The sequence below is a fragment of the Urocitellus parryii genome, chromosome 5, assembly GCF_045843805.1.
Source record: "Urocitellus parryii isolate mUroPar1 chromosome 5, mUroPar1.hap1, whole genome shotgun sequence".
NCBI lineage: Eukaryota > Metazoa > Chordata > Mammalia > Rodentia > Sciuridae > Urocitellus > Urocitellus parryii.
Genome location: NC_135535.1, coordinates 194,977,297 through 195,003,362, shown reverse-complemented (window position 1 = coordinate 195,003,362; position 26,066 = coordinate 194,977,297). Strand labels below are relative to the sequence as shown.

The 26,066-nt window shown below is 48.5% G+C and overlaps 1 protein-coding gene across 7 annotated transcripts in view; it reads right to left on the bottom strand.

Annotated features, from left to right (window-relative positions):
- Positions 1–401: 401 nt before the first annotated feature.
- The window catches only part of Vti1a (vesicle transport through interaction with t-SNAREs 1A), a 343,349-nt gene continuing 317,684 nt past the window's right edge, over positions 402–26,066 (bottom strand). For 4 of the 7 annotated variants that reach the window (XM_026389083.2, XM_026389084.2, XM_026389086.2 and 1 more), the window contains one exon: positions 402–5,805. In XM_026389083.2, the coding sequence (XP_026244868.1) occupies positions 5,712–5,805 (94 nt within the window). In that variant the 3' untranslated portion in view covers positions 402–5,711. The remainder of the gene's footprint in view (positions 5,806–26,066) is intronic. The other 3 variants (XM_077799032.1, XM_026389088.2, XM_026389089.2) reach the window with 1 other exon arrangement.

The window sequence follows — 26,066 nt, the reverse complement described above, 5'->3', positions numbered from 1 at the left end:
GCCCAAGGGCTTAGTCCAAAGCTGAGTGCCCAGAAGGGCCCCTGGAAGTGTCAGCTGACCATGCCTCTGTGGCCTGGGTCCTTGGCAGAATCTTCTGGAGAGAAGCTGCAGCCGGAGGTTGTGTTCATTCTCAACTCCGTGGGGCCTCGTCATGAAAACACATTTCTAACTTGGGTACCTTTCCTGCCAAAATAAGTTAAAAACAAAAAAGTTGCGGCAATGAAGCCGTGCTGAGCCAGAGCAGGGCCTGGCCCCCCCACCCCCACCTTCCGGTGCTGTCCCCTCCTGAGCACACCTGCAGGGGGCAGGGAGGGGTGGGGCGGCTGGCTCCAGCAGTCCTGGCCCCAGGAAAAGCCCAGGCACCAGCCGATCAATACGGTTGCGGAGCCGCTGAGCTGTTATTCACGCCAAAGGGCCTTGTTTGGATGGAGGGAGGGAGGGGGCACGGGTTCACGGAATCAGAGTCCAGAGCTCTGCTTCCCGCATCTCCCCCTCTCGCTGGGCTGCCTTCGTTATTTATGTAGCAGGAGTAAGAGGCGATTCAGGAAGAGGAAGTGCTTTCCCCACAGCTCTCCAGGAGCTCCTGCAGCTGCAGACAGGGGTGGTGTGTGACCTGGGTGGGGACCCTGTCATTCCCCTTCTCTGGCTTCTTCTCAGGAAGGCACTGATGGGCTCAGGGTGCTACAAGGTGAGGCCTACCTGCCTGGGCCCCTCCCTCTGGGCTCTTCACTGGGATGAGCCAACAGCCTCCTCCTACCCCCTGGTGGTGAGGAGTCCCTTGTCTTCACCTGTACACCATCTGGTCTCACCCCATTTGTCCTGCCATCTTGGTTTTGCTCCACCTGTCCTGGTAAACTGGCTCTGCAAAGTTCCCGTTGCCACTGACCTGAGAGGCTGGCAGCCTCTCAGCCCTCTGTGTCTTCCCGCAGCACTTCCCTGTCCATGTCACTGGGGCCTGCTCACCCCAGAGCCTTCCTGTCTTCTGGAAGAACGGCTTCTGCTAAAGTGTGGAGGTCCTCCTGAGGGAGGTGGGTCATCATGCGGTCAATGGGTCTGGACTAAAATGGAACTTCCAGGTGCAAGTCCACCATTTCTGTCTCTGTAGAGATCAGTGGGACTTAGAACTAGGCCTCGCCTGGCTGCTGCCTGCTGGGCTGGCCTAGGGCTCCTGCAGGACTCTCTGTCCTCAGGTGAGTGGTGCTGATGCTGCACTGAGCAGGAACACGCACCCCTCACGTAGTCACCTAAGGGTTCTGGGGATGGAGAGTGCGATCAGAAATAGGATGGGGAAAAGGCGTTCCCTGGACCAGATCAGAGCAGTCTACCCTGAAGTGCCCATGGACCAGGCCTCTGCGACTGGCTCTGTGCTTGGTGTCAACTCACGAAGCTAGCAGTTATGGCACGAAGAATTGCCCCTGCCTTCTGATTTGGAGACCGTGATGGAGCTTTGTCCCTTCTGGGCCCTCAAGCTCACAGCCCATGGAAGAGCCAATCAGTTCAGCAAGGGTGAGTCACAGAAAGGAAAAAGGGTGGAAGGTCAATCCCTGCAAAGTGCTGCTCCCATGCCTGTTAGGGAAGCAGTGTTTGTAATGAGCTCGGGTTGACTAGACAGAGGCTCCAGGACTCCCCACCACGGCCTCGCTGCGCGGGCCACGGAACACACACAAGTCCTCCTGTAAGACGGCTCTACTCGGTCTCACTGCAGGCCACAGTCCTCCAACCACACACTCAGCTAAAGGGGAAGGCAAGTGGCCCGCGGACTCACAGCAGTTCTTTTGAAACTGGCGCTGGCCACAATCAGCCAGCCGTCCTTGGTGCTGGACTTCCCCTCCAAGCACACGTTTCTCCCAAGAAAGCCACGCTGCTCCCAAGCACAGAGTGGCCCACTAGGCTAGCAGTGCACACCAAAGAGACAAGGAAATCATCGCTTGTAGTTAATTCCCAACTACGTAGACAAACCGCCATAAATATTTATGATGGGAAATTTCATTATTTAAAAATTCTGCTCTAAATTTCCAGCTAACTCCATGAAGAATGCCTGCTGACCAGGTTGCAAATTAAGAACAATTATTTTTCTCTTCTGCATTTAAATATAACTTACAGCTAAAGTCATTTAAAGGGGGTTAACATCAACCTTAATTAAATATTAAAGTGTGCCTGGACCTGCCGCTATTGTTGCCCCTTCGAATAAGATATAACCTATTTTTGACAAGTTTTCATCTTTCTCTGTGGAAGACGCTACATGAAACCAAATCAGTGGCAAAGAGGAGAGTAATGAATAATCTATTTCATATTCCAACAGTACCCAGAGCTCGGAGTGGAAAAATATTCAGTCAGATGATGGCAAGAGGCTGCTGAGGTACCACATGACACAGCTAATGTTTAAATAATAATAATAAAAAAAGCGATAAACAAATCATTAGCCCTTAACAGTTGTTTAATGCAATTTGTTAATGAACGTAATGTGGGGACTAATAATGAAAGAAAATAAAAACGTCTAAACAGGCGCCAAGTTGCTGGCGATGCGCAATTATTTCCTTGTCAAGTTTTTATGATTTAATGAGCCCCTCTGGGACTGACGGCTGTCAGTCAGTCGTGACTTTTTGACACCATTACAACTTCAAATACAGCAGCAGGCAGGCTGTTTTCCTCGGATTTGAAATACTGAAATGATCTGACAGTTTTAAAGAAAAGATGTGCAGGGGAAAAAAAAAAAAAGGAGAGAGAGAGGGAGAGAAAGACAGTGGCTTTTCCTTTCTTTCTTCCCCCCCTCCCTTCTTCCCCGGGTTGGTAATCTCTGGTTGCTGTTTGGTAATGAAAACCCAATCACCGAGGTCATTATCTGATGAGGTTTTTGGAACAGGCAGCCTTTTTCCCCCTCTTTATTTCTTTACTTAATGATAACCCTCAATGGGCCTGCCCCGCATGGGACGGCCAGAGCCGCACAATTTTGTTCACCATTAATTTCAGCCTTTGAAGCTCAGGGCTCAGAAGCAGTAGCAAAGCAAACCCCCCACCAAGCTGGTTCCAAAATAAGACAATCCAGCCTGCCTGAAACAGAATAGCAAATGGCCTCCCAGCCCAGGCCCGGCCGCTGACGTCAGCCGGCTGCATTTGCAGGCTTTCGCCTTCAACACGGAACATTTAAAACTCTTTACAACTTAAGAGACTTTAATTAAATTGCTTTTGATTCTGGAGCAGGGTAGCATCCGCTTTATTTATTCTGCCAGGGAAACTGTTTAGTCTGCATGAATTTTATATGGCCAGGGCTTCCTTCTCTTCTTCCTCCTCCACGCCTTCATCTTCATCTCCCCTCCACCCTCCCGTCAAGCATCATTTTTAACAAAGGCTGTCAACTTTGGGAATATTCAACAATCGCAGTCTACATGTTAGGTGCCTAGAACCTTCCATAGACCCAGGACCTGCTTCAAACGTGTGGACTGTCTTCCTTCCCCAGTGCAGCAGGAGGGAGGGCATGCACCTGGCCTCCCTTGGGACCCTTTGAGTCTCTCTTGCAGCATCCAGGAGGGCCAAGAGCGGGCACAAGGGACCTTCACCAGCTTCCTTACCAAGCGCTCCCTGGCCTGGTCTAGGTGGTTGCTCTGCAGGGGGTTTGGTGGAGCTGATAGGTCAAGGGTTCTCTGTTTATACCAATCCCAAGATTGATCTGGGGCAAAATCACAGACAGAGGACATGGTAGGGAAAAAACATTGAGAAGTGAGCAGGGAATGAGCTCCTTCTTTCTCATCTGCTTCAACAGGAACACAGGGATTCAGGGAAATACCTAGGAGCCCGCGAGTGGAGGTCATCAGCTCAATCTTGCTCGCAGGGTGGCTGTGGCCAGGGTGCACCGAGTATGAAGGGTGGGGGCGGAGGTGCAGCTCAGACAGGTCACGCCCTTCACTAAGGTCAAGTGGAGTCACCAAAGGGTCCGTGCACTTCCCAACGATCACTGTTCCAGAATGAGAAGGGCTTGTGTTTCCTTGCTCTCAATGGTTTCTTCCATGTGTTGGGAACGTCCAGAATTGGGATGTCAGGATGAGAGATCCTCGCTGAGATGGGTCCCTTGAGCTGAGAGGAACAGCAGCACAGCTTCCTGCTCCTTTGCTGTCCTACTTTGCTCAGCCCAAATCCCATCCCATCCCTGACATGGAGGCTGCAGCTTTATTTACACAATATTAAATGATTTATCCGAACACATGCAGGCCCTGGCCCGTTTTGATAAATACGATTCCTCTGGTGGGTTGTGAAGTCTGCATTTCCTCTCCAAATAATAGCTCTCTTCCGAGTTGGGGAAAAATATCAAGTGCTGCCTTCGGATGATCTTGATCCACGAGCACAGGCGGTTAGCATGTTTTATGAGGAGAACAGGTTTGCTTTTCGAGGATTCAAAGCATCCAATTATATTCAAAAGATAGTAGGGACCCCATAAGTGCCTATGAAGTCTTAAGAAAAACACATTTTGCTTTATGACTAGGGGGAAAATGACCTCAGCTTGGGCAACTTTTAAGCTCGATCACAAATGAACTCATTTTGAACGCAATTCCCGGTTACCTCAGACAGAAAGAAAAATCACAGAGCACGTTGGAGGTTGGCATACAGTGAATTCAGGAAAGGCTTTACTAACATTTGTTGGTAAAAAACCCAAGTGGTCCTTTTGTAACTCTCCGCAATCCCTCATTCTTTGGAAAGAGGATAGTGAACATTTTCCACAAAGTTTATTTCTAGTGGATCCTCCTATAGGACTCCCCCAGATTTACAACCACATTGGAAATTTCACACCGACAGTCATGTTCTTGCTCTTACTGAAATATTCATGTTCTCTTTACATACTGGAATGGATGTGGAGAGAACCTTGTCAGACCTTTTGCATGTTTGAGGGCTGCTTTTGGCAGAGCAGATATTAAAACTGAAAGGATACAGAGATGCTTACACGGGTCAGGGAGGATGAGGTCACCATTAAATACTGTGCCAGGGTTCCTTTTGCCAGCAAATTCTGGGGTATGTGTGATTTGGAGAAGGCAGGGAAATATTTCTTGTGGCTAGTAACCAAAGTTGAGAAAAGTGGATATTGGGCAGGTTCAGCAAAAATATTCTTGGGTTAAAAAAATTATGCCATAGAAAAACAGGGAAAGTGCTAAGTCAATTTCCTGTACAAGTGACATTAAATACCTTCCTTTGCAATAAAAGCGCTCAGGCAGGTTGACTGTATTTATTAAGCCTGAGAAGGGACAGGGCTGGCTTGCAGGAGCTGGGCCCTGGCCCTGACCCCTGGTTTTCTTTGCATTTTTATCCTTGGACATCATAGAAGGACTTTTTGGTGACAAGAGATACGTGACAGACAGAAAATCTCGTGACTGACTCATCATGCCCTCTTTCAAACCACGACCCCTCACATGTCCGCAGGGTAAGGAAGAATGTCACCAAGGCTATTTTGGACAACAGATGACATTACCCAAAGGCAAATAAACATTCACCTTTGCCTAGAAAAGCAAATCTGGGTGAAGACAAATCTAGAAAAGGAAACCAACCCACATGCAAACAGGAATAGAAAATATTTTTACACTCTTTGCACTTTAGCTGAACAGTGGTGAGGGAGAGAGAGGGTCACCCAGGGGCCTGTCAGCGCAAAAGAATGATTCATGTGACCATTTTGTCTTAATTACTCAGAACAAGCCTCGGTTGCTGTTTATCAAGGGAGAGCTGATACATCAGTGTCCTCGGACAAAAAAAGTGACCGCCGTCAGGATGGTGACGACCACGATGATTCCCAGGAGGACGAGCAGGATGCGGTTCTGGATGATTCTGGGAGAAAGAAAAGAAAAACAACGTGGCAGATGAACGGAGGGCATTCCGACAACCATCAGTCAAAGACCAAGTTGGCTAATGAAACCGCAGCCTCGCAGGTCGGGGGCCGCGTGTGTGTGTGTGTGTGTGTGTGTGTGTGTGTGTGTGTGTGTGAGAGAGAGAGAGAGAGAGAGAGAGAGAGAGAGAGAGAGAGAGAGAGAGGACAGAGAGAGACAGAGAGAGACAGAGAGAGATCAGGCGGCTTTGGTTCTAGGAACAGCTCCTGAGCGCTTGTCACACGGCACTCTGAGAAACACGGCAAAGTTAACTCGAATCAAATGGCTTTCTAGGCTCCGAGAACCATGTAGTCTCTTTAAGTGATCAAGGGCCCCAGGTGAGCTTCTCTTTTTAATTTAAAATGTGAGACAAGCCTCTTTTTTTTTTTTTTTTTTTTTTTTGGCACTGTTTCTCGTGAAAGGAAGAGATTCCAAGGAAACATATGTCAGTAAGGCACTTACCTGTGCAAAAATACCTGGGGAAAAGGAAAAGAGAGACTTAGCAAGAAAGGACAGGATTAAGAAGCAAGTGTCAAAATTGCAGCTGAGGCTGTGAAACCGGCAGCTGAGGCTGTGAAACAGGCACCTGTCACCGTGGCTCGCGCTCCATGGAGCCAGGAGGAAACCTTACGTCGGCTCCGTAGGGAGCAGAGGCAGAAATGAAAAATCATACAAAGTCCTTGAGGTGCCTGCCGAGTGTCTGTGGGTGGCCCTCACCTCCAGGGATCGTCAGCCGCCTCGGTCTGGCCCTGCTGAGCTGACCTCAGAAGGAGCAGCGAGGACGTGGCTCCCGCAAGCCTGCAGAGAGCTTCCGATGAGGTTGTTTCATAATTTGTTACCTCATTCGGAGAAAAGAGGTCGCACATCAGAATGCTTTGTTGAGACTTTCAAAGGGAACCTAGGTCAACCAGCCTCGCCCACGCTTGCTCGCACAGAGCCACACAGAAATAGAAACCCAGAGTGGCAGCCGTCTAGCGGGCCACCCACCCTGCTTGAAGCCCCACGCCAACGCTGCCCAGCAGTCCCGCAGCTCCAGGGGTGGGAAGGAGGGCTGGGCCTCATTCCAGATGCCGGACACTGGACAAGGGTCCTCTGCAGGGAGGACCGTGGTGGGACCAGGCCAGGCCTCCAACTGAAAGGGACCTACTCTTGCTTTGTGTCATCACAAAGAAATCCTGGCAGGACATCCGCAGTCTTTTCTAGCATCTGGAGGTTTTTCTTGGAAGAAGGATGACCCCAGGTTGGAGCCCGGGCAGGAGTCCTGCTCACCACCCCCTGCCTCCCCACATCTAAACGGATGGATGGAAACTGTCACATCAGAGCGACCTGCTCCCTCGTGGCCCCTAACAGGACCAGCTCCCACTCCTCCTGACAGGTTACAAAATGATCACATTTGCTGACACGTCTTCCGCAAAACTGCCTTAGTACCTCTGTCCGCTTTCCTCGCAGGAGATGAATGGTCTGCTCTGTCCTCATTTATCACGCGGGGCTCGCTAAGATCTGTCTCCCTCATTTCTTCCCTTCCCCACAAGAAAGTCTGCGCCCCGACATTAATTCTTCTGTGATGACAGCTAATTCAGACTTAACAGGCCATGTTTACTCGCGAGGAGGGAAGATTCTCTGTCCCCCAAATAAGTAAATAAAAACAGGGCTCCACGACTTATTGAAGTGAGGCTGATTATGAACACCGATCGGCGCTACTTGGTGGCTTCATTTAAGACTCAAAGTGATTTTTTCCCCCTTTTCTCTGGAAGGGACAGAAGCCTTCAGAATAGTCCCTCCACATTCCATTTGCCGGAGCTGCTGTCAAAATCTCTATTTACCACCGTCACCCGCATCAGACTTGCAAAGGAAATCAGCAAAATTGAAACTCAGCAGTGAAACAGATTAAAAGCATGAAAACTCTTTTTAAATTCTGCCTTAAGTAATATACAGTAGTGTCTCTGGTACGGCTTGGTTGACAACCATTTTATTTGTGGGTTGAGGGCCCCAAGGCATCCATGATGCTAATTTATAAAGGATTAACTGTGGGTGTTACTTGTTTAATCTGAGACATGGTTAGGAACCTGAACACAAAGCAATCCCTAACTTCTCAGCTCCTCCTGGCCTTCCTAATCGGGCTTCTCCTCTGCTTGTGCATCCACAGGGACTGCCGGCTTCCTGTCACCACCCTCTCTGCTGCTTCTGTGGACCTCACCTGCAGAATTCACCTCTGAAGCCTCAGCACACCACACGGTGGTTGATACTCGGGGATTCAAAAGAGAACTGTCCAAAGAATGCTGGTGGAAGGAAGCTGCCCCTGGTGAGCATGATGGTCATTCCAGGGCAGTGGAGAAGGGAGCTGAGCTCGTTCTATACGCAGGAAAATGTAGTGGCGTCTGCATGGAAATGGTGCGACCAGCTCCGCAGATGGGACTGTAACCATGGCGCCTTCTCAGAGACAACTGGGTCTTTTCCCTGAGCCCAGGAGAAGGCCTGGTCCTTAGGACCACAGGCGTGTGCTGCTGAGGAGGTTTCTTCCCAGGGAAAGGATTCCAGATACTGGGGACCAGGGGGACCGAGGGGCAGAGAGAGTTGGAACAGAGAGGGTGGTTAAGGGAGCATGACTGGCCGGTCATCAACCCAGCTTTGGACCTCGAAGGGGCTGGGCCTCTTGAAAGACCAGAAAAGTGAGCTGTGAGGGCACTTGAGAGGACAGATCTGAGCCAGCTTGGAGGGAGGAAGCAAAGGTTGGCAGTGGTGGCCCCATCCATGACGAAGCCCAGAGTAATTACAGCCGTGAGCAAAGCAGAAAGGAACAGTTTGGAGAGAATCTGAAAAACAAGCCAGGAGAGGGGCTCCGGCTAGCGAGATGGAGAAACTTCCTCCTAACTTTGGGCAACGGGGCCTTGATGTTCAACTAGGTCTGCAGCAAGCAGTCTTAATCTCCCTTTTGAAAATGCAAAGTGTGTTTACCCAGTAAATAATTTAAGAAAGAGTATACACTTGAAAGAAGACATCCATTGAAACAGCCAGGCTAAATGCCTCCAGGCAAAAACTTGTGCATTTGCATGCTGCATTCTATTAAGTGAGCACACTGTGGCTTTAAAAGAATGCAGAGCCAAATTAAAAGGAATGTGGGCCCGAAACATCAAAAATTCTCCAAGTTTACATTATGAATCACAGTGCTGTTGATATAAGATGAATTAACCATTTACTTTGAGGCTGAACTCACAAAGTACTATTGAAAATACTGATCCCTGTGTGGAACCCAAGGAGCGGTTAATCTTTCCATTGCCAGTCTCCTCCCCTTCTGGAAAAAGGCTCCTGCGTGTGGCAGCTGGAATCAGAGACTGCTGCTTCAAGCGGAGGTGGCAGGCGAGCCACCTGACACGTTCTCTGCTCGAGGATCCCGATCCCACTGTAGCGGGCGCTCCTCACAGTCCCCAGTCCCCCTCCACTTGAACCAGACGCTGACCTGTTCCTTGGTGCAAGGTGTGGCATGGGACTTGCTTTGGTCAATGAAACGTGGGCAAAAGTGCAGAGCATCACTCTCAGGAGGCACCGGAGTTGTAGGGCTGGGCCCTTCAGTGGCTCCCCCCTTGTATTCTGGTTTCGGGGTGCTGTATGCTCCAGAGAGCGCAGTTGCACGTTGGTGAGATCCCTTTTGCCCAGAATCCCCAGTCTTCACATGCAGGAGCATCAGTGAGACGTGGGGGTTGTTTGTTACTGCAGCATAACATTAACTATCCCAAGTGCTCCTCTCCTCAGACCAGAGGAGCCTCTAGCCAAGCCCGTGAGGCTCTTGGCTAATGTATCCCAGAAGCTAGGTATGATGAGGGTTGACTTTTCTTTCCCTGAAGGATAGGTTTTTGCTTCTCCATTTTCAAAAGCTGGGATCCTTTTCTATCCACTTGGTCACAACATTTCCCACATGAGGTTTTCACAAGCCCCACTGGGCATTCTGCTTCCTGCGGGTGGCAGGTATACACTGACTGCATTCATCTCTTCTCTCTATTCCAAACATCCGATGCCATCCTTGGCTCCTGGACTGGAGCTGCAACCTCCCTAAAAATGGCAGTACACTCCATGCCCCTGGCCACAGCCAATTGGACCAGGAGTAGGCTTGTGACCTAAGCCAGGCCAACAGAGTGAAGCTCAGCATTCCCTTGCTGGGAATGCTAGGTGTCTGGGCAGTTTGGTGTGTGGATGTTAGGTCTGGTTCTGCGGCAGCTATTTTGTTCCCATGAGGGAAGTCAACCTACGAAAGAAGTTGACTCATAGAGGGCAAGAGAAACGGAACTCCATCCCTGAAGACATGGTGACCCTCATGGTAAGACAATGGTAAGCCACCCTTCCTTTGAACTTTGACTCATATGAGAAATTTAATTTCATTTTTTCAAGATTGTTTGATTTGGGTCTTCTATCATTTGTGACCAAAAATCATTTTTAGGTTGAGTCTCCCTAATTCCAAAATCAAGTCTTTTATCTGTGGCATATTTTCCCTACCTTTTCCAAGAACAGCCCAATCCTGACTCTCTCTTATATTGCATCTATCTTACCACTAAGCTAACCCCATGGTGTTATGATTCCTGCTTCTGTAAAGTTTTCCCCAGTAAGAAGTGAATCTTGCATGGGTTGGCATACATATTCTCAAAAAAACAAAAACAAAAACAAAAGCTTGTGTTGGCACCATGGCACATGCCAGTAGATGCCAGTAGTCACACCTATTTGGGAGGCTGAGGCAGGAAGACTGAGGCTAGCTTGGCGACATACAGAGACCTGCTCTATGTGGAAATCGGGAAGGGAGTCTAACTGTCCAGCTGCACACGCTCATCCGGAGGTCACGTAGTCAGCGCTCTCCGGGTTCCTAAGGGCTGCAGGCCCAGTGTCAGGATTTAGCCTCCCTCCCTTCGATTGAATGTTTTAGCTCTTTCACAAGCTGCATCCACTCACTGGAGAGAGCACGTGCTGTATGGTAGCATCCTGTCCTGCAGCTGCCTCTGGCCTGGCTGATAGGCCTTGAACTATGATGCCCCCGCTTTGGGGTCTGCCAGCACAGCAATAGCAACTGGGACAGCCAGGGATATATTCTGGGAAGAGAAGCCAACAGCCACCTCTCTGGTACTTTCCAAGACAAAGTGCTCTAGGTCTAATTCCATATCAGAATTTGCCAGAGAGAAATGAAGACAGGAGTGGCAGGAAACGGCCCATTGCCATAACCCTTGAATGCCAACGTCTACTTCAGCATTATTTTCAGGCTGGGCACTTGAGTTAGGTGGTCACCATGCCACTGGTAATGTCCAGGGGTCTTCTGTGTTTGTGTCCGGGAGGTGTCCTGGATCGCCCAAGAACTCAGGGAGGGCCGATTCTGCCCTGGTTCCACAGGTGGACACAGGATCCAGGCAGGCCCTGCCAATTACGGCTCTCTTCTTGCAAAACCATTTGTTCAAAAATTGGCCTGCCACCCAAGCCACAGATTCCCCTGGGGAATTTTCCTGGAAAATCAAGAAAAAGGTACAGTAGTCTCTTTACTGGGCCTGACTGTAGGAGAAGTGGAAGCCTGGAGCTTCTGAGGTTGTGACTACCCCCAGGCAAGGGGGGAAGCTGCCTCCTGCCAGGGATCTCAAAGCTGAGGGAGGAAGAAAAAGAGAGTCCTGAAAATGTCATTTGAACTCTTGGGTCCTGCCATGTGCCTGACACCTGAAGAGTCACATTTGAACTTCCCAGTTACGGGAGTCCAACAATTCCCTTTTGATTAGAGCAGGTTTGGTTGGGAATTCTCTCACTTTCAGTCGCACTGATTAGACTGGGTTGAACAGTGTCTCTCCAGTTGGTCCACATGGAGCCTCAGAATGTGACCGCATTTGGAAGCAGGGTCTTTGTGATGTGATTCACTAAGTCTTGAGAAGAAATCAGCTTGAATTTACTCTAGTCCTAAATCCATCCACTGGTGTCCTATAACCAGAGAGGGCACAGACACAGGCAAGAAGGCTTTGAGAAGGTGAGAGCTTGGAGTCCCATTGCCTCTAGCCAAGGAGTGCCTTGGGACAGGAGACCCTTAAGAGGCAGGGAAGGATTCTTCTCCTTGGAGAGAGCATGGCCCTGCCAGCTCCTTGCCATCAGACCTCTGGGCTCCAGGACTGTAAGAGAAAAAATCCATTTCTGTTGTTTTAAGCCACTTAGTTTGTGTGCCTGGTTATGGAGGTGCCGGGAAATGATCCACGGAATTCCTGGAATCAGACCAGCTCATCAACCTGGTGATTTTGTCTTGGGCTTCATGGCGACTGTTTTTCATATCTCCACTCTCTTCCCCATCGCTGCATTGTAACTGAACAGCAGATCTGTACAAAGTCCTCCTCCAAAGGACAGGACAGTGCTACTTTGGTCCCTGGAAGCTTTGCAGACAGCCGAGGGGCTCACAGTCTCCAGGAGCTGTTGGAGCTTTCATCTCCAAGTAAGAATTTCCACTCCTGAGCCTGGCACAAGTGGAGCACATTTGTAGTACCAGCTACCTGGGAGGCTGAGGCAGGAGGATTGCAAGTTTGAGGCCAGCCTGGGCAACTTAGTGAGACCCTGTCTCAAAATACAAAATAAAAAGGGCTGAGGATGTAGCTCAGTGGTTGAGTTCCCCTGGGGTTAATCCCTAGTATTGGGGGGAACAAGAAGAGGGCAGAACTTCCATTCATAAGCAGAGCAGGCAGCTTCCCAAAGCCAGGAGAGAGAGAGTGGAGGGGGCATAGTCCTCATACTCACCCCACAGACTCCTTCCCTGGAATAAGTCATTAAAATAGGAAGGAACCAGATGTAACTCTGTGCCAGTGTTTGAAACCACCATGAGCCATTAACAGTCTACACTTGCTGACACCAACTGAGATGCAGTCAGTGATCCTGAAGCTGAGGTCGGGGGACAAGTGTGGATAGGTGGTGCCATGGCAAGCTCTTCAGCAGGGAACTGAGCAGCCAGGTGCCTGTACCTGAGCCCCGGCACAGCTAGGTCAGGGATCAGGTGAGGACTGCAGCAGCTTTACCCTGTTTCCAAATCCCTACTTAGTTTAACTTTTCCTGGGAATAGATAGAGTAATATCTTAGTTTGCTGGACTGCCATAGAAAATTCCACAAACCAGGTGGTTTAAGCAATAGAAAGGTACTGCTTCTCAGTTCTGGAGGCCTCAGGTCTGAGATCAAGGTGATGGTGGGTCATTCCTCACAGGATGGAGAGGGGAACCTGTTCCAGGCCTCTGCCTCCGCTCCTGGTGGTGTGGCAGCCACCTCTGGGGCTCCTTGGCTTGCGGGTGCATCTCCCAGACCCAGCTTCCTCTTCACCTGGTGTTCCCTCTGTGTGAGCGCCCGCCCGTGTTCATAAGGAGAGCAGAGGTCCTGGATTAGGGCCCCCTCCCTATTTTAGTATGATCTGATCTTAACAAAGAGCATCAGAAAAGTCCCTCGTTCCAAATAAAGATGTGGTGATGGAAATCAGGACTCCAGCACATGAACTGAGGGCAGTCGGGAGACACAGTGCAACCCTAATAAAAAACACTTGGGCTTCGTGGACCCTCTGTTGTATTACTTGCCTCTGCCCGTGTGGTAGGAAAGCAGCCTTGACAATATGTAAATAATAAACACGGCTGTGTTCCAATTAAACTTCACTTACAGACACTGGAATTTGAATTTCATGTAATTTTCACATGTCAAAAATTTTTTCTTTTGAATTCTTTTCAAGCATTTAAGAATGCACAATCAATAGCTTGAGGACCACCCAGACACAGGCGTTGGGCTAGATGTGGCCTGCTATCTGCGATCTGCCCACTCCTAGTCCACGCCTCAAGCTCCTGGGGGCAGGCCCTCCTCAGTGGAGAACGTGGTGGTCCCTGGACACTGCACAAGCAGCAGGAGCAGTGCAGAAGGTCTGGCCACGTCCCTCTGAAGAAAAAAGGAAACCCAGAGTCCCTGTCTTATGGGAGCTTATGGTGTCACAATGAGCAATCGATGACTGAGCCTGACAACAAAGGCCGTATTTAGGGTCATGCCAGGGCCAGGGCAATTGGTTGTGCGCCCACCAGCCTGGGTTTGCCTGGGCTGACCTGGAGCAAGTCACTCTGTGACACTTAGGTTTCAGTTTCTTCCCAAACAATATCAGCCAACTCACCAGCAGCGCAGGGAGAACAGAAGTAGCTCATCAAAGGTGTTAAAGCCCCCTCAAAGGCAAAGCCTTTTCCAGGGTGTGGTGGGGAAGTGAGTCTGTGAAAGGAGATGTCATTTCAGGGAAGGTGAGAGGCACCAGCTGCCAGAAGCCGGAAAGCTGCCTGGGAAACTTCCAGGGCTGGTGGGGAAGGGGGAGGCAGGAATCCAGGAAGCCACAGCCTTCCCACCCCGCCAGGCTCCTCTCCCCCACAGGCTGGTGTCTATCTGGGCCTCGTGTTGACAGTCTCCCCAGCAGGGCTAAGCCTGCCCTCCAAGGTGGTAGCATGGACATCAAAAGGGAAGGGAGGGCGTCCCATTGGCTGGCTCAGGGACACCTCCCCAGCCTGGGAAGGCAGCCAGCGAGTACCTGTCAGAGCCCACTGATAAGTCCGATGGGTTTTGATCAGTGATGTGTAGTTACATTGCACTCTGCGTTGCCAAATGTGTACATCAAATTTCAGCCTGGGCACCATGGCCACTGCCATTCTTAAATATGGACTCCACAACAGCAGGGGGCCTGGAGAGCGGCTTTGCTGGCTACCGCTCTCAGATAGGATCAAGGCAGCTCGCTTCCATCAAAGGACTTGGAAGGAACTTGAAGAGAATTCAGTAACGATGCTCTAGAAATGCAAGGTGGACTTGGAAATCCCTCACAGGCTTGCAGTTGCTACAGCTGGAAAGGTCTTCATGCCCAAGCCCAGATTCTTCATGTTAGGGTTAAGGACACTGAGGCCCTGGGAGGTGAAGGGATGGGGCCCAAGGCCAACTGTTTGGGGGTGCTGCCAGGTATTCTGGCCTGCTCTTGGGTCACTGTGACACTCATTCTTATCTGAGTGGCCAGTTCCACTCTGAATGCCTGTATCTGATGGCAACTGGAAGCTGACCCATAGTCCCCACCTCTTACTGAGCTCAACCCCATCCCACTTCTGTGTACCAGGAAGAGGGGGCATGGAATGGCTGGGAAGAGTGGTCCCCAGAACACAGAAATTCTCCTTTTTCACAAAGGCAGGTTACTCAGTCTAAGGATGCCCCTCTTCTCTGCGATGACCTCTTTCCTCCTGTTTTAGTGCTAACATGTCCTTTGTTTTATGAAGTGATGGTAATAGCAGGTGGCAGGTTTCTTTCTCCATATCCTCGCTCGCACATGAGAAATGTACGTGTTCCTTGGAAATCACTCTTTCTTACTTGGCAAAATAATAAGTGGACAATCTGCCATCAATCTCCTATCTTAAAAAAAAAATCCCAATGTAGGAAACCTGGAAGTTTGTGAACCATGGAACTAGATCATCCCACTCGGCTCCACTACTCCTGTGACTCCTTGGGCTCATCCACTGTGGAGCCCATACGATGATGGCAGTGTCAGCTACAGTGACAGCCATGGCAGAGGCAGCAACGACACCCACGTGGCAGCTCCAGTTCTGTGCCAAGCTGGGCTCTGTTCTGGCACTTTGTGCACTGTGCTTCACTGAACCTGACCAGGTGCCTTACAGAAAGGTAGCGGAGGCCCCAACCTCCCTCTCCAGCCTTATCACCCCTGCAGGGAACACAGGTCAGTATCTGTGTAACCGACGGTCCTGGGCTTTCCACCAGACTCTCCTTGGTTCTCTGAAGGATGAGTCTTTGGCATCTTTCTATTCTTCTCCATAGACGACATAATTGGGCAAGGAGGTCTGTTGGGTGGTACAGGTTGAGCATCCTCACATGAAAGGCTTGGGACCAGAAGCATTTCAGATCTTGGAATATTTGCATGGATTTTATGGTTGGGCATCCCAAAATCCAAAATGCTCCCAAGCCTGACACTATGTGAGTCGGCACTCAAGTTTTGGAGCACTTTGGATTTCAGACGGGGGAGGCTCAGCCTCTAGTATGGTACCCTTGTTATCCAAAGCCAACCAACTCTGCTCAGCGCCTCACGGAAACACAATATCAATATTCCCTTTTTTCATAGCATTGGCTGTGTCCTTTCAGCTTTCTAAGGCTGACCTTAATTCTAACCTTAATTGATCTCTTGCAAATGAATCAAGGGCACTTGAGAGTCAGGACAGGTTTGCTGAAGACTTAATTTAATGTATCTGCTACACAAAAAAGAAAAGCGGATGAGAGAAGTGAGCAGCCTTGCCTCGCTGTGCGCTCTTAGGAAAAGACCAGGTCTCTGTTCTCATTTCCCCATCTAGGAAATGGCTCCCCAGCCTGTCAGCATGCATGTGGGGAGCAGGGCAGCTTCCAGACAGTCTTAGCAAGGGACTGTCCCTTGGTTTGGGATGTTGATTGCACAATGAAGTTATGTAACCCTCACAATGATCCCTATTTATTAGGACCCAGATTTGGTGGCTCAGGCCCACCCAGGGAGAAGGCGAAGCCACCCTGGGGGTGGCCCTGGTTCAGCTGTCAGCCCAGGTCAGACTGTCGGGGTGTCTAGGCCAAAATGAGCACTACCTTGCCCCCAGTTCAGGAGCTTTTCACCCTCCCAGCTCTGCTGGGTGTTCCCCGAGGGTCTGCCCAAGGGGCTCCCCACCCCCACCAGGTCCCAAACCTTTATGTGGAGCAAACCTTTTGTCCTCCTGAAGTAGCAACCTCCCACGCTCCTCCCTGGCTGAGGGTCCCTACCTTCCAGAGGAGCCATGGAGTTCATTGGGTGCAGGGTGACCGCTGCCCTCATTGGGGGTGACAGGCTGCCTGAATTCAAGTCCAGGGTCTGTCTGTCACACACAGCCATGCAACCTTGAGCAAGTTATTTTATTATTTCTCTGACATTATGTCCTTTTGACTGCTTTGGTGTGAAAATGCTGTCTGATTTATGGAGTGATGGCAATAATAGATGGCAGTGTCCCCTGATGGCCTTACATGGATGTTGGAAATGCATTTTTATTGGAAGTTGCTCTTTATTATTTTGCAAAATGAAATTGGATTATCTTCCATTAGTCTTCTATTTTAGAAAAATATCAATACAGGAACCTGAGAGTTCCAAAGAGCCCATGTTGAGTGCCTGGCAATAGTAGCTGCTCAATGAATGACTATAATAATGATTATTACTCCATTACTATTACTATTTACCAATCTCCCCACGGCAGTCCCTGAAACTCTGTCACACTTGCAATAGCTCCTTCACAATCTTAGATTGACTTCGCACACCCTGGCAGCACCCATCAGTTCTGTGCAGGTGAACCCCAGGTTAACGCCTCCTGGGAAGGCTCATTACCGACAGAAAAGTCAAATGGCTGACTCAATAGTTCTTGAGTGGGGGTTGGGGGTGTATCAATCAGACAGTAGGGTCCCCAGATTTGTGCAGGTGAATCCATGTCACCTGCTGGCCTGGGAAGGGCCATGGTCCTTCTCTGTGCAAGGAGAAAGCCCCATGAGGGTGGACAGATCTAGCCTGCGGGTTGTAGGCAGCAGGAGAGCAGATGGGGAGAAGTAGGGTGCTTGCCCTTTTTAGTTGTTTATTAAAGAATGTTTTAATGTATCTTTTTTCATTGTTGATGGACCTTTATTTTATTTTATATGCAATGTTGAGAATCGAACCCAGTGCCTCACACATGCTAGGCAAGTGCTCTACCACTGAGCCCCAGCCCCCAGCCCCCGCCCGCTTGCCCTCTTCAAACCATGGGGCTGCTCCTGACTGCTGCTGGGACTCAGAGCAGGCTCAGAGCCTGAGATATGATTTGCCAAGAGAAGCGAGAAATTGTTTTCCCTCTGAAATCTCCTGTTTTAAACGCTGATAATTAAGTCAAAGTTTTCCAAAACACTGGGTGGCCAAGCAAAGCTCATCTGCAGTGCAGCCTCACCCTGAGGCCTTGTCTGTGACCTCTGACTGAGGGAGAAATTAAAAGAAAAGGGAGGTGGGGTGTGCATCCCTGCCCTACCCGACCCGGGACTTGGAGCCCAGTTCTCCCGACCCTGCAGTTCTCAGAAGTCTAAGGTTTGGCCTCTGCGTGGGCATCAATAACCAGGGTCCACACCCAGAACATCCAACTTAGCCCATAACTGATTCCTAACCACAAGGTCAAAGGCCAGGTAGAGGTCAACACGGTCACAAACCAGCTTATGCTTGCATTCAAGGATGTTCACAAAGCACAAGCAGAGGTCAGGACTGGACTGCACATCTGCAGCCCCCTGACCTTCGCACAGTCTGAGGCTGGAGAAGCCTGGCTGGGGATTCCTGAGGAGGATGCTGTATGTTTTGTATGTAATGCATTGAAAGCCAGGAGGCCTGTAATGGGAAACAAAGAGGTCTCTGTAGCGGGTGAGTGGCAAAGAAAGGATTGTAGGATTGCCTCTACCCACGCTGGTCGAGATCATGGGAAACCAAGGGAACGTGCCTCAGTTTCTCCATCTCTGAGATGGTAGTAAACATATGAGCCCCAGGCACCCTAGAGGATGGATCCCAGGACCAAGCCTGTGGGCTTGTTGAAAATTACAAAAAATCAGCAGACAGGCGCACAGAGGCCCTGAACACTCTCTTCAGCCCTTTACTTACTGCAATGAATAGGGAAACCAACCACAAATTAGGAGGTATAGGGGCTATGGCAAAAGGCAGCCTGAGTCTTGCAAAAAAGGAGCCTTTACTATCCCTTTCCTTGGGGCACTATCCTCAGACTGACTATGGGTGGTGAAAGCTGACCCCCTACTGGCTGCTGGATGACAAGATGGCCCCTTGCTACTAATGTAAGGTGGCTGCACTTTGGGCAGTGGGTGGGGAGAACAGCCTCCAGCTGCCTCCTGCTACAGACTTGTCCAAAGTCCAGCTGAGAGAAACAGTGTGGGCGAGGAGCCTGAGGGCCGGCCGTCTGTCTCACCTCCTGGCCAGGCTGGCGTCTCCCTGGAGCAGGGAACCTGGAGCAACACACCTGACACTTGTCTTGTTTTGCACGTGTGCTCTCGGCTGGCCTGGCCAATACCGCTGGCTGGACGGGAAGAGGCCACCCGTGGAGCTCGTGTCTTCTGCAGGGATGCTCCTGGGCACACCTTTTAGTACCCTGCAGCCAGGTCTCAGGGGAAGGCCTTCTCTCTTCAGGCAGGAGGCGGAGCCGAGTTTTGATCTCAGGGACACTGGCTCATGCAGCTGGGCCCACTTTCCTCTTCAGGTCGGCTGCAGGAATGCTGGAGATGAACTCGTGGGCCACGTTTCATAAATGCAGACGATTCCACAGGGAGCGCTGGCGGCCCCTGACTTCATTTTGGGTGTATACAATCTCACTGGGTTGTAAATGTTTAGGGAAATTGCCGCTAAGTCCTTTTAGGACCAAGTAGGCGCATACATAGGCACTAAGAGAACAAAAGCAATTCCTATTCTCCTGGGTTGCCTGCTTTCATCAGTCAGGCCTCAGTTTCCCCCATACCCTGAACAATTCTGTGCCATGGGATACTTAGAAGACGTTTTCACATTTACCAAAACAAAAGGGATTTTCCACTTTTTTTCTTGAATCTCCTTTCATGGCCAGCACGGGTGATTTCCAGGACAAGTCAAACTTGGGACTGGGACTGGGGGCTGGGTTCCTCCCTTGGCCCACGGTGGTGGATGGTGGCCCCTTTGTTTGGGGAACTTTCAGCCATCATCCTAGCTCGGCTCTCTCCTGTGGATGCGGAAGGCTTTCCCAGGCAACGGTAGCTGCAGATACTCCAGCCGAAGGGTTAGCCTGATCATGGCCTCTCCTTGAACAATCTAAAGTCTATTTCTCTCTGTGTATATTTGGTTTTTCAGATGCTTTAAAGCCTGGAAAACAATTGTAGCTGAGGCCATTTCTGAGATGGCACTAAAAGAACCTACTCAGAGACAGATAAAAATAATGAGAATCTTTCTGTCAGGAAAGATTTAGAAAATATCACTGGCATTATTAAAATTTAATTTTTTACTCGGCTTTTTGGTTCCCCTTTCCAGTGATAATGAGCAGGACTGCACACCTCCGCCTCGCTAGGACTTGTTTTGTGCAATAAATTCAGCCTTCCAGTCTGAAGACATTTCAGACAACAGTTTTGACTGCTATAGGCTTATTTTTTACCCTGTGCTGTGCTTTGAGTCTTTCTATAAAAACCAGTTCATGAGATAATTTTCCACAAGGCCAGTGGAACTAATAAAAATCATTTTTGCCCAACTGGTTCAGAGAAATCTTAGGTAGAGCCGAGACAGAACTACAAAAAAGGGGGAAGGGGAAGGATCAACGTATTCACTAATGGTTTACTTGACAGAGAACTATCACATTAGCTGACAGGAGGCTCTTGGCTGTAGGAGTTCTCCTTTCAGCGGGTACAGAACATCTTTAAAGGGTCCAGGAGGAGCACTTCGTCCCAGTGGTTGAAGGTACTCAAATGTAATCATTCTTCCAAAGAGTTGCCCGTGTCCGGTGGCAGGGCTGACCTGGAGCCTGAGGGAGAAGCTGGTTTCTGGGCTGGATTTCACGTGAATTGTTCCTACACTGAAGGATCAGTGGGCCAGGAGCCCCTCGTTGCACTTGGGCATCTCAGGCTCCCGCCCCCAGGTGTTGGGGAGAAAACCCAGGGCTTCGTGCATGCCAGGGAAGTGCTGCTGCTGAGCTCTACCCCAGCCCACACCTCAGGTTCTTGAGACATTCTCACCCCGCCAGTCCCATACTGTCAGTCTGATGACAGATGGCTCCTCTTAAAATCAAGAAGTAGGAGCAGAGTGTGGAGGCCGGCAGTACGCTCTCTACTGCACGTGCCTTGACAGTACATATTCTGTTAGTCTAAAACACTAGTTGGCATGTTTAAGATCAAACAGAAAGCCTTTGCACAGAAAGGAAAACAGACTGGAAGGAAATGCAGCGAGTGCTAGTGTATTTTGGAGGGTAGGGTATTTTTTTTTCTTTCTATCCTTATGTACCTGTATATTTTCTTTACATTGTTACATAAATAATAATGATTCTTCAAACTGAAGCTAACCTAGGAACTGAGTAGACTGAAAAAAGAAAAACAGGTTGATTTACTTATAATGTTATAAGAAAAAGGGAACGTAGAGGGAAAAGAAATGCAATGGTAAGAATTTCTTTAAAAATATTTTTTGATACCTTTTACCATCCTAACAACTTCACACAGATTCTTGCATTTGATTCTCCTAATGAATCTATGACAAAGGCATCAATGTTCCCACTTTCTGGAGGAGAAAACTGAGGCTTAGGAAATTAACTTGCCTAACATCACCAAAACAGAGTGGCAAAGTTGGTCCTCATCTAAAATCAGATCCAATTTCGAACGCCAGGTGATGTGCTGTAGTGAGGAGAAGAGAGATCAAGTGCATCCTGCGAGGAGAAGAGAGATCAAGTGCATCCTGCTCTCTAGCTCCTGCTCCAAGTGCTGTCACTCCAGGTAAGGACTTTGTATTGATGAAGGAAGTCAAAGATGACAATATCCGTCCTTTCCCGCACCTCACAATTCCTGTGATGTTCAAATTAGATCACACACGTGCAAATAGAGGAAATCTAACATCCTGCTTAAGATAGGGTGGTATGATAATATTTCATTTAATACTGGTGAGTTGAGATTTGTCACAAATGCCATTTGGGTGCTGATAATTTTCAAAGAAAGAAAGCACTCATTTAACTATAGTAACATGTTGAACAAATTTGCTCTTAATGATTCTGAAAGCATCAGAATCATTAAGGGTCTGACCCTAGTCTAGCCATTATTAAGACCACTTTTCTTGCCCCTAATACATTAGATAAAAAACAAAGGTTGCAATTAGTATGTACATTATAATCCTATTTTTACGGAAAGAAAAACCTGGAGAGAACACAGTGCACTCGGAGAAAAATAACACACACTTGCCATTGCAGTGACGTCACACGACATCAGCACCTAGCTGAGGATGCCCTGATTGTTTGCACAGTGGCCTGAGAAGAGAGCCGTGGCTTCTACTGGAGCGTACAATCAGTAGCTTAGCAGAAAAGTGCCACCCTGCTTGTAGAAACCAGGCCCAGGTCAGATTTCAAGCAGTGCCACCAAGGAAGCTATTTTAAGTATCTGATTGTATGCGTAGCATCTGGCATTTTGCATACTTCATTTTTATGACTCTAGCGTGATACATGTTCCACAAGACAAACAAACAAAGGAGAGATTAGTATGGTACAGTGCAGTCATGTTGAATATTCCCAGTATAGAAACATTATAATATGCCCTAGAGATTATTCCAGGGCCAAGTAAAACATTACCCAATGCAGAGAACCTTGGAATGGGGACTACTTAGCGGCGAGAACAGGGATTTACTTCATTTATTAGGCCGTACACAGCCTCAGATGCTAACAGGCACTGATAGGAAATGCCAACATTTCAACTTAAATCAGACCGGAGCCCATAACATCGACACTCTGCCTTTCAGCACAAGATCACAAACAGCACAAATCTGGGCTTCTTCCACTAATTGGGGAGGTTTTCTAATTTGCTTATGATATCTGCCTCATGTTGAGCTAATCTTCCTCCGGTTACCTCCTAACGCTGTCTGAAATAATCCGCTTACTCCTGGTCTGTCTGCAATACTTGATATCAAATAACACTCACTTCCTTAACACAGCCACAGCCAAAGGCAGCCGCAGCCGGCCCTGGGCTTCTGCATCACCGAGTGTGCGACAAGGACTGCAGATGCCTCTGCAGCCCTAAGCCCGGCAAGAAATAAGGGTGCAGCGTAGGCGGCTGAGGAAGTTAGAATATATGCAAAACAGCACTAATTATTTGAAAACATGGAGACAATTTTGCTTTCTCAGAGATGTAAGCAAGTCAAAGATTTCAGGGTGTTCACTGGCCTGTGTAATTATTAGTTTCAACATCCAAATTCAGTTCAAAAAAAATTTTTTTTCTAAATAGAATCCTTAACCTTCCCTCCTTTTAAAGACATATAAACTGCCTCCGCCAGGAGACTTAATTGATATGGGCAGACAGTGCAATCCAGTCCTATCATTGCCTTATCTTGATTCAGTTTTAATGTGTTAGATTTCTGGAAGGAGTAGGAGAAGCAAATGTTTTAATTTTCACAAAGCAGAATAGCCCAGAATCCTAATGCCCATAAGCCTACCATAGGGGTGTGTGTGCTGGAACCCCAACACACAAAAGCAGTGCTGGGGGATCCGAGAGTGGTACCCCAGGAGAGGCAGGCTCTGGTCCTGGGGGACAGTTGCTTGGCTGTTACGACCTTAGGCAGAATGCTTTCTGCTCCTGGGCCCCCACTTCTTATCTGCAAAAATGTTGTGGGTATACACAGATCAGGGGATTTCTAAAACCCTTTTGCTGTGAAGGGTCTACTCTTGTTAATATGGGGGTCCTACTCCTTTCCTTATAAATGTGTTTATTCAAAACAAGCAAAATCCCAGCATCTCTTTTCCCCTTCTATGCAACACACTGTATTTGAAAGCAGTTTCCTCACATTTGCAGAGGTTACTGAAGGGGGAAAAAGTTACATTGTTTAATCCTACTTTATAGGAGTTTGCTCTTTTATTAGAGAACAGACTCAGAACAGTGATCAGTAAGGTTTACATACCCAAAGTGGGAGGAGGGGTGGGGGAAGGAAAAAAGAGGCCTTGTGGAAATGTATAAAACAAGCAGCGAGATAGTCCTTTGCCAAACACTGTCATAAATTTTTTATTTGGCAGCTAACATTCTCACTAGTTTTCTTGGCAGCAATTGGGACCTTTAGCAAGAAAGGTGCAGAAGAAAAATACCTTGTTTAGAGATGTTTTCAACACTTTCTGGGATTTTTCAGAACTTCTGCCTGCAGCACATTTTTACAACTACGGTCTCCAATCACCTGATGAGTGGGTGGTGGGGTTTAAACTTTTTTCTTAAAAAAAAAAAAAAAGAAAAGAATATAGAGAGAGAAAGAGAACAAGCAGTGCTACCCCCTCTGGCCTTCCACTGAGCATGTCTTTCTTATTTTTCATGGTAGGTATTTCTGATATCCAAGCACTTAGTCTTCTCTGTCTAGACAAAAAACTGAAAATGATATCAGAATGTACCTCTTGTTGGGCCTGATACTATCTATATTGTATTCCCATATGACAGAGATGAATGGAGGCGAAACAGGCTGACGACTAGGGCCTTTTTTCTTCAAGAGTTCTGCCCAAAACGGGTCCCACCTGTTGTCCTTGGGTCAGCTAATGAGCCAAGAGCTGCCCTGGACTGGAAGCTGGCAGGAGCACATGCAGAGGAGACCTCGCAGCCATGCCTCCACGTGGAAGAGGGGAACAGAAGCCAGTGGAGAAGCACAGCATTCACCTCGGGGCACATCTGGGAGGAGGGGGACGTGGAATTCGGGGAAATAAGGAGCCCAAATCCATAAGGGATGGGGATGAGGTCTTTCATGGCAACTACATCCTAAACAACACATAAATACTTGCTGCAGAACAGCAAAAATCCTTCCCCGAGACTTCCAGCTATGACTGAAGAGGTTGGCAAATTCACTCTCCCCATAAGAAGTGTAAAACTGGATACTTGTCAAAATAACCCTTTCAGGGCTCTGCATAATGACCAAAGGGAAAGAGCAAACTGAGAAGTGTTTATTCGTAGGAAGCTGGCAGAACTTTTGGTAAGAACATCCCCACCTCACCCCTCAGCTGAATTGGCTAGAATGATGGTTTTACCAGGGTGGGGATGCCAGGGGAGGCTGAGCTGATCTGGAGTAGAGGGTAAAACCCACACTCAGCAGCACCCTCAATGTAAGTAGCAAACTCTTGGGAAAAGGAATGGGGACATCCAACGTTGCTCGCCCCAGGTCGTAGGGCTGGTGGGGGTAAGTGACAGACCAACCAAGAATATGCTGGGAGGTCCTGGAGGTGAGCGAGTCACACAAGTGCCAAATGTGCTCTCCCATGTGTCCCATTGACTGGGAAAATGTGACATGATGTGGAGACCTGAGAGTGGCCAGGCCAGACCCCCAGCTGGGCAGGCCGGAGAGCTGGGTGAACCCTGGATGTGCTCCTCAGCTACACAGAGATGGCTTGGCAGAGGATGGAAGCATTGCAGGTTCGAGGTTTTTGAGTACAACCTCTGCCCAGTCCTGGGCTGACCATTCAGCTATGCACACAAAGGGGCTGCCCTCGGAAGCCAGGTTCATACAGGGCAAAAAAAAAAAAAGGAAAAAAGTGACTCATATTCAGGGGAAAAAAGAAGCTAAGAGAAACTGACTCTGTGTGACTGGTGTTGGCGTTGGCGTTAGCGTTAGCAGATAGAGACTTCGAAGCAGCTATTAGAAATTTTTTAAAAGTAAAGGAAATTCTGCTTAAAGAATTTAAAGAGATTACAAGGACAATGCCTCAACATATAGGGAATCTCAACAGGGAAAGAGGAACTATAAAGAAGATGAAACGGAGGTTCCAGAGTTGAAAATACAATAAACCAAATGAAGAGAAATTAGTGAACTTGGAAATGTGGCAGTAGAAATTATCCAAACTTAAGAGGAAAAAAAATGAAAAAAATAAAGAGCCTTTGATAGAGCCTCCCTGTGAGAATATCAGTAAACCAACATATGTGCAGTGAGAGTCCAAGAAGGAGAAGGGAGAGAGTGGTGGGAAAACATCCTTGCTGAAATATGGCCAAAAAAGAAACTCCTGAAAGCAGTAAACTCATCATGTACAGGCAAACGATAGATTGATGGCTGATTCCTCATCACAAACAACAAAGGAGAAGATAGGGGAGAATGACATATTCAAAGTGCTAAAAAGAGTGGAGTGGGGGACCTGTCAACCAAGAATTCTATGTCCAGCAACACTGTCATCAAAAATGAAGGCAGAGCTGGGGCTGGGGCTGGGGCTGAGCAGTGGAGCGCTTGCCTAGCATGTGTGAGGCCCTGGGTTTGATCCTCAGCACCACATATAAATAAATAAAATAAAGGTATTCTGCCAACCTACAATTAAAAAATATTAAAAATAAAAATGCAGGCATCGCTGGGTGCAGTGACTCATGCCTATAATCCCAGCGGCTTGTGAGGCAGGAAGATTGCAAGTTCAAAGCCAGCCTCAGCAATTTAGTGAGGCCCTAAGCAACTCAGTGAGACCCTGACTCTAAATAAAATATAAAAAAGGGTTGGGATGTGGCTCAGTGTTTAAGTGCCCCTGGGTTTAA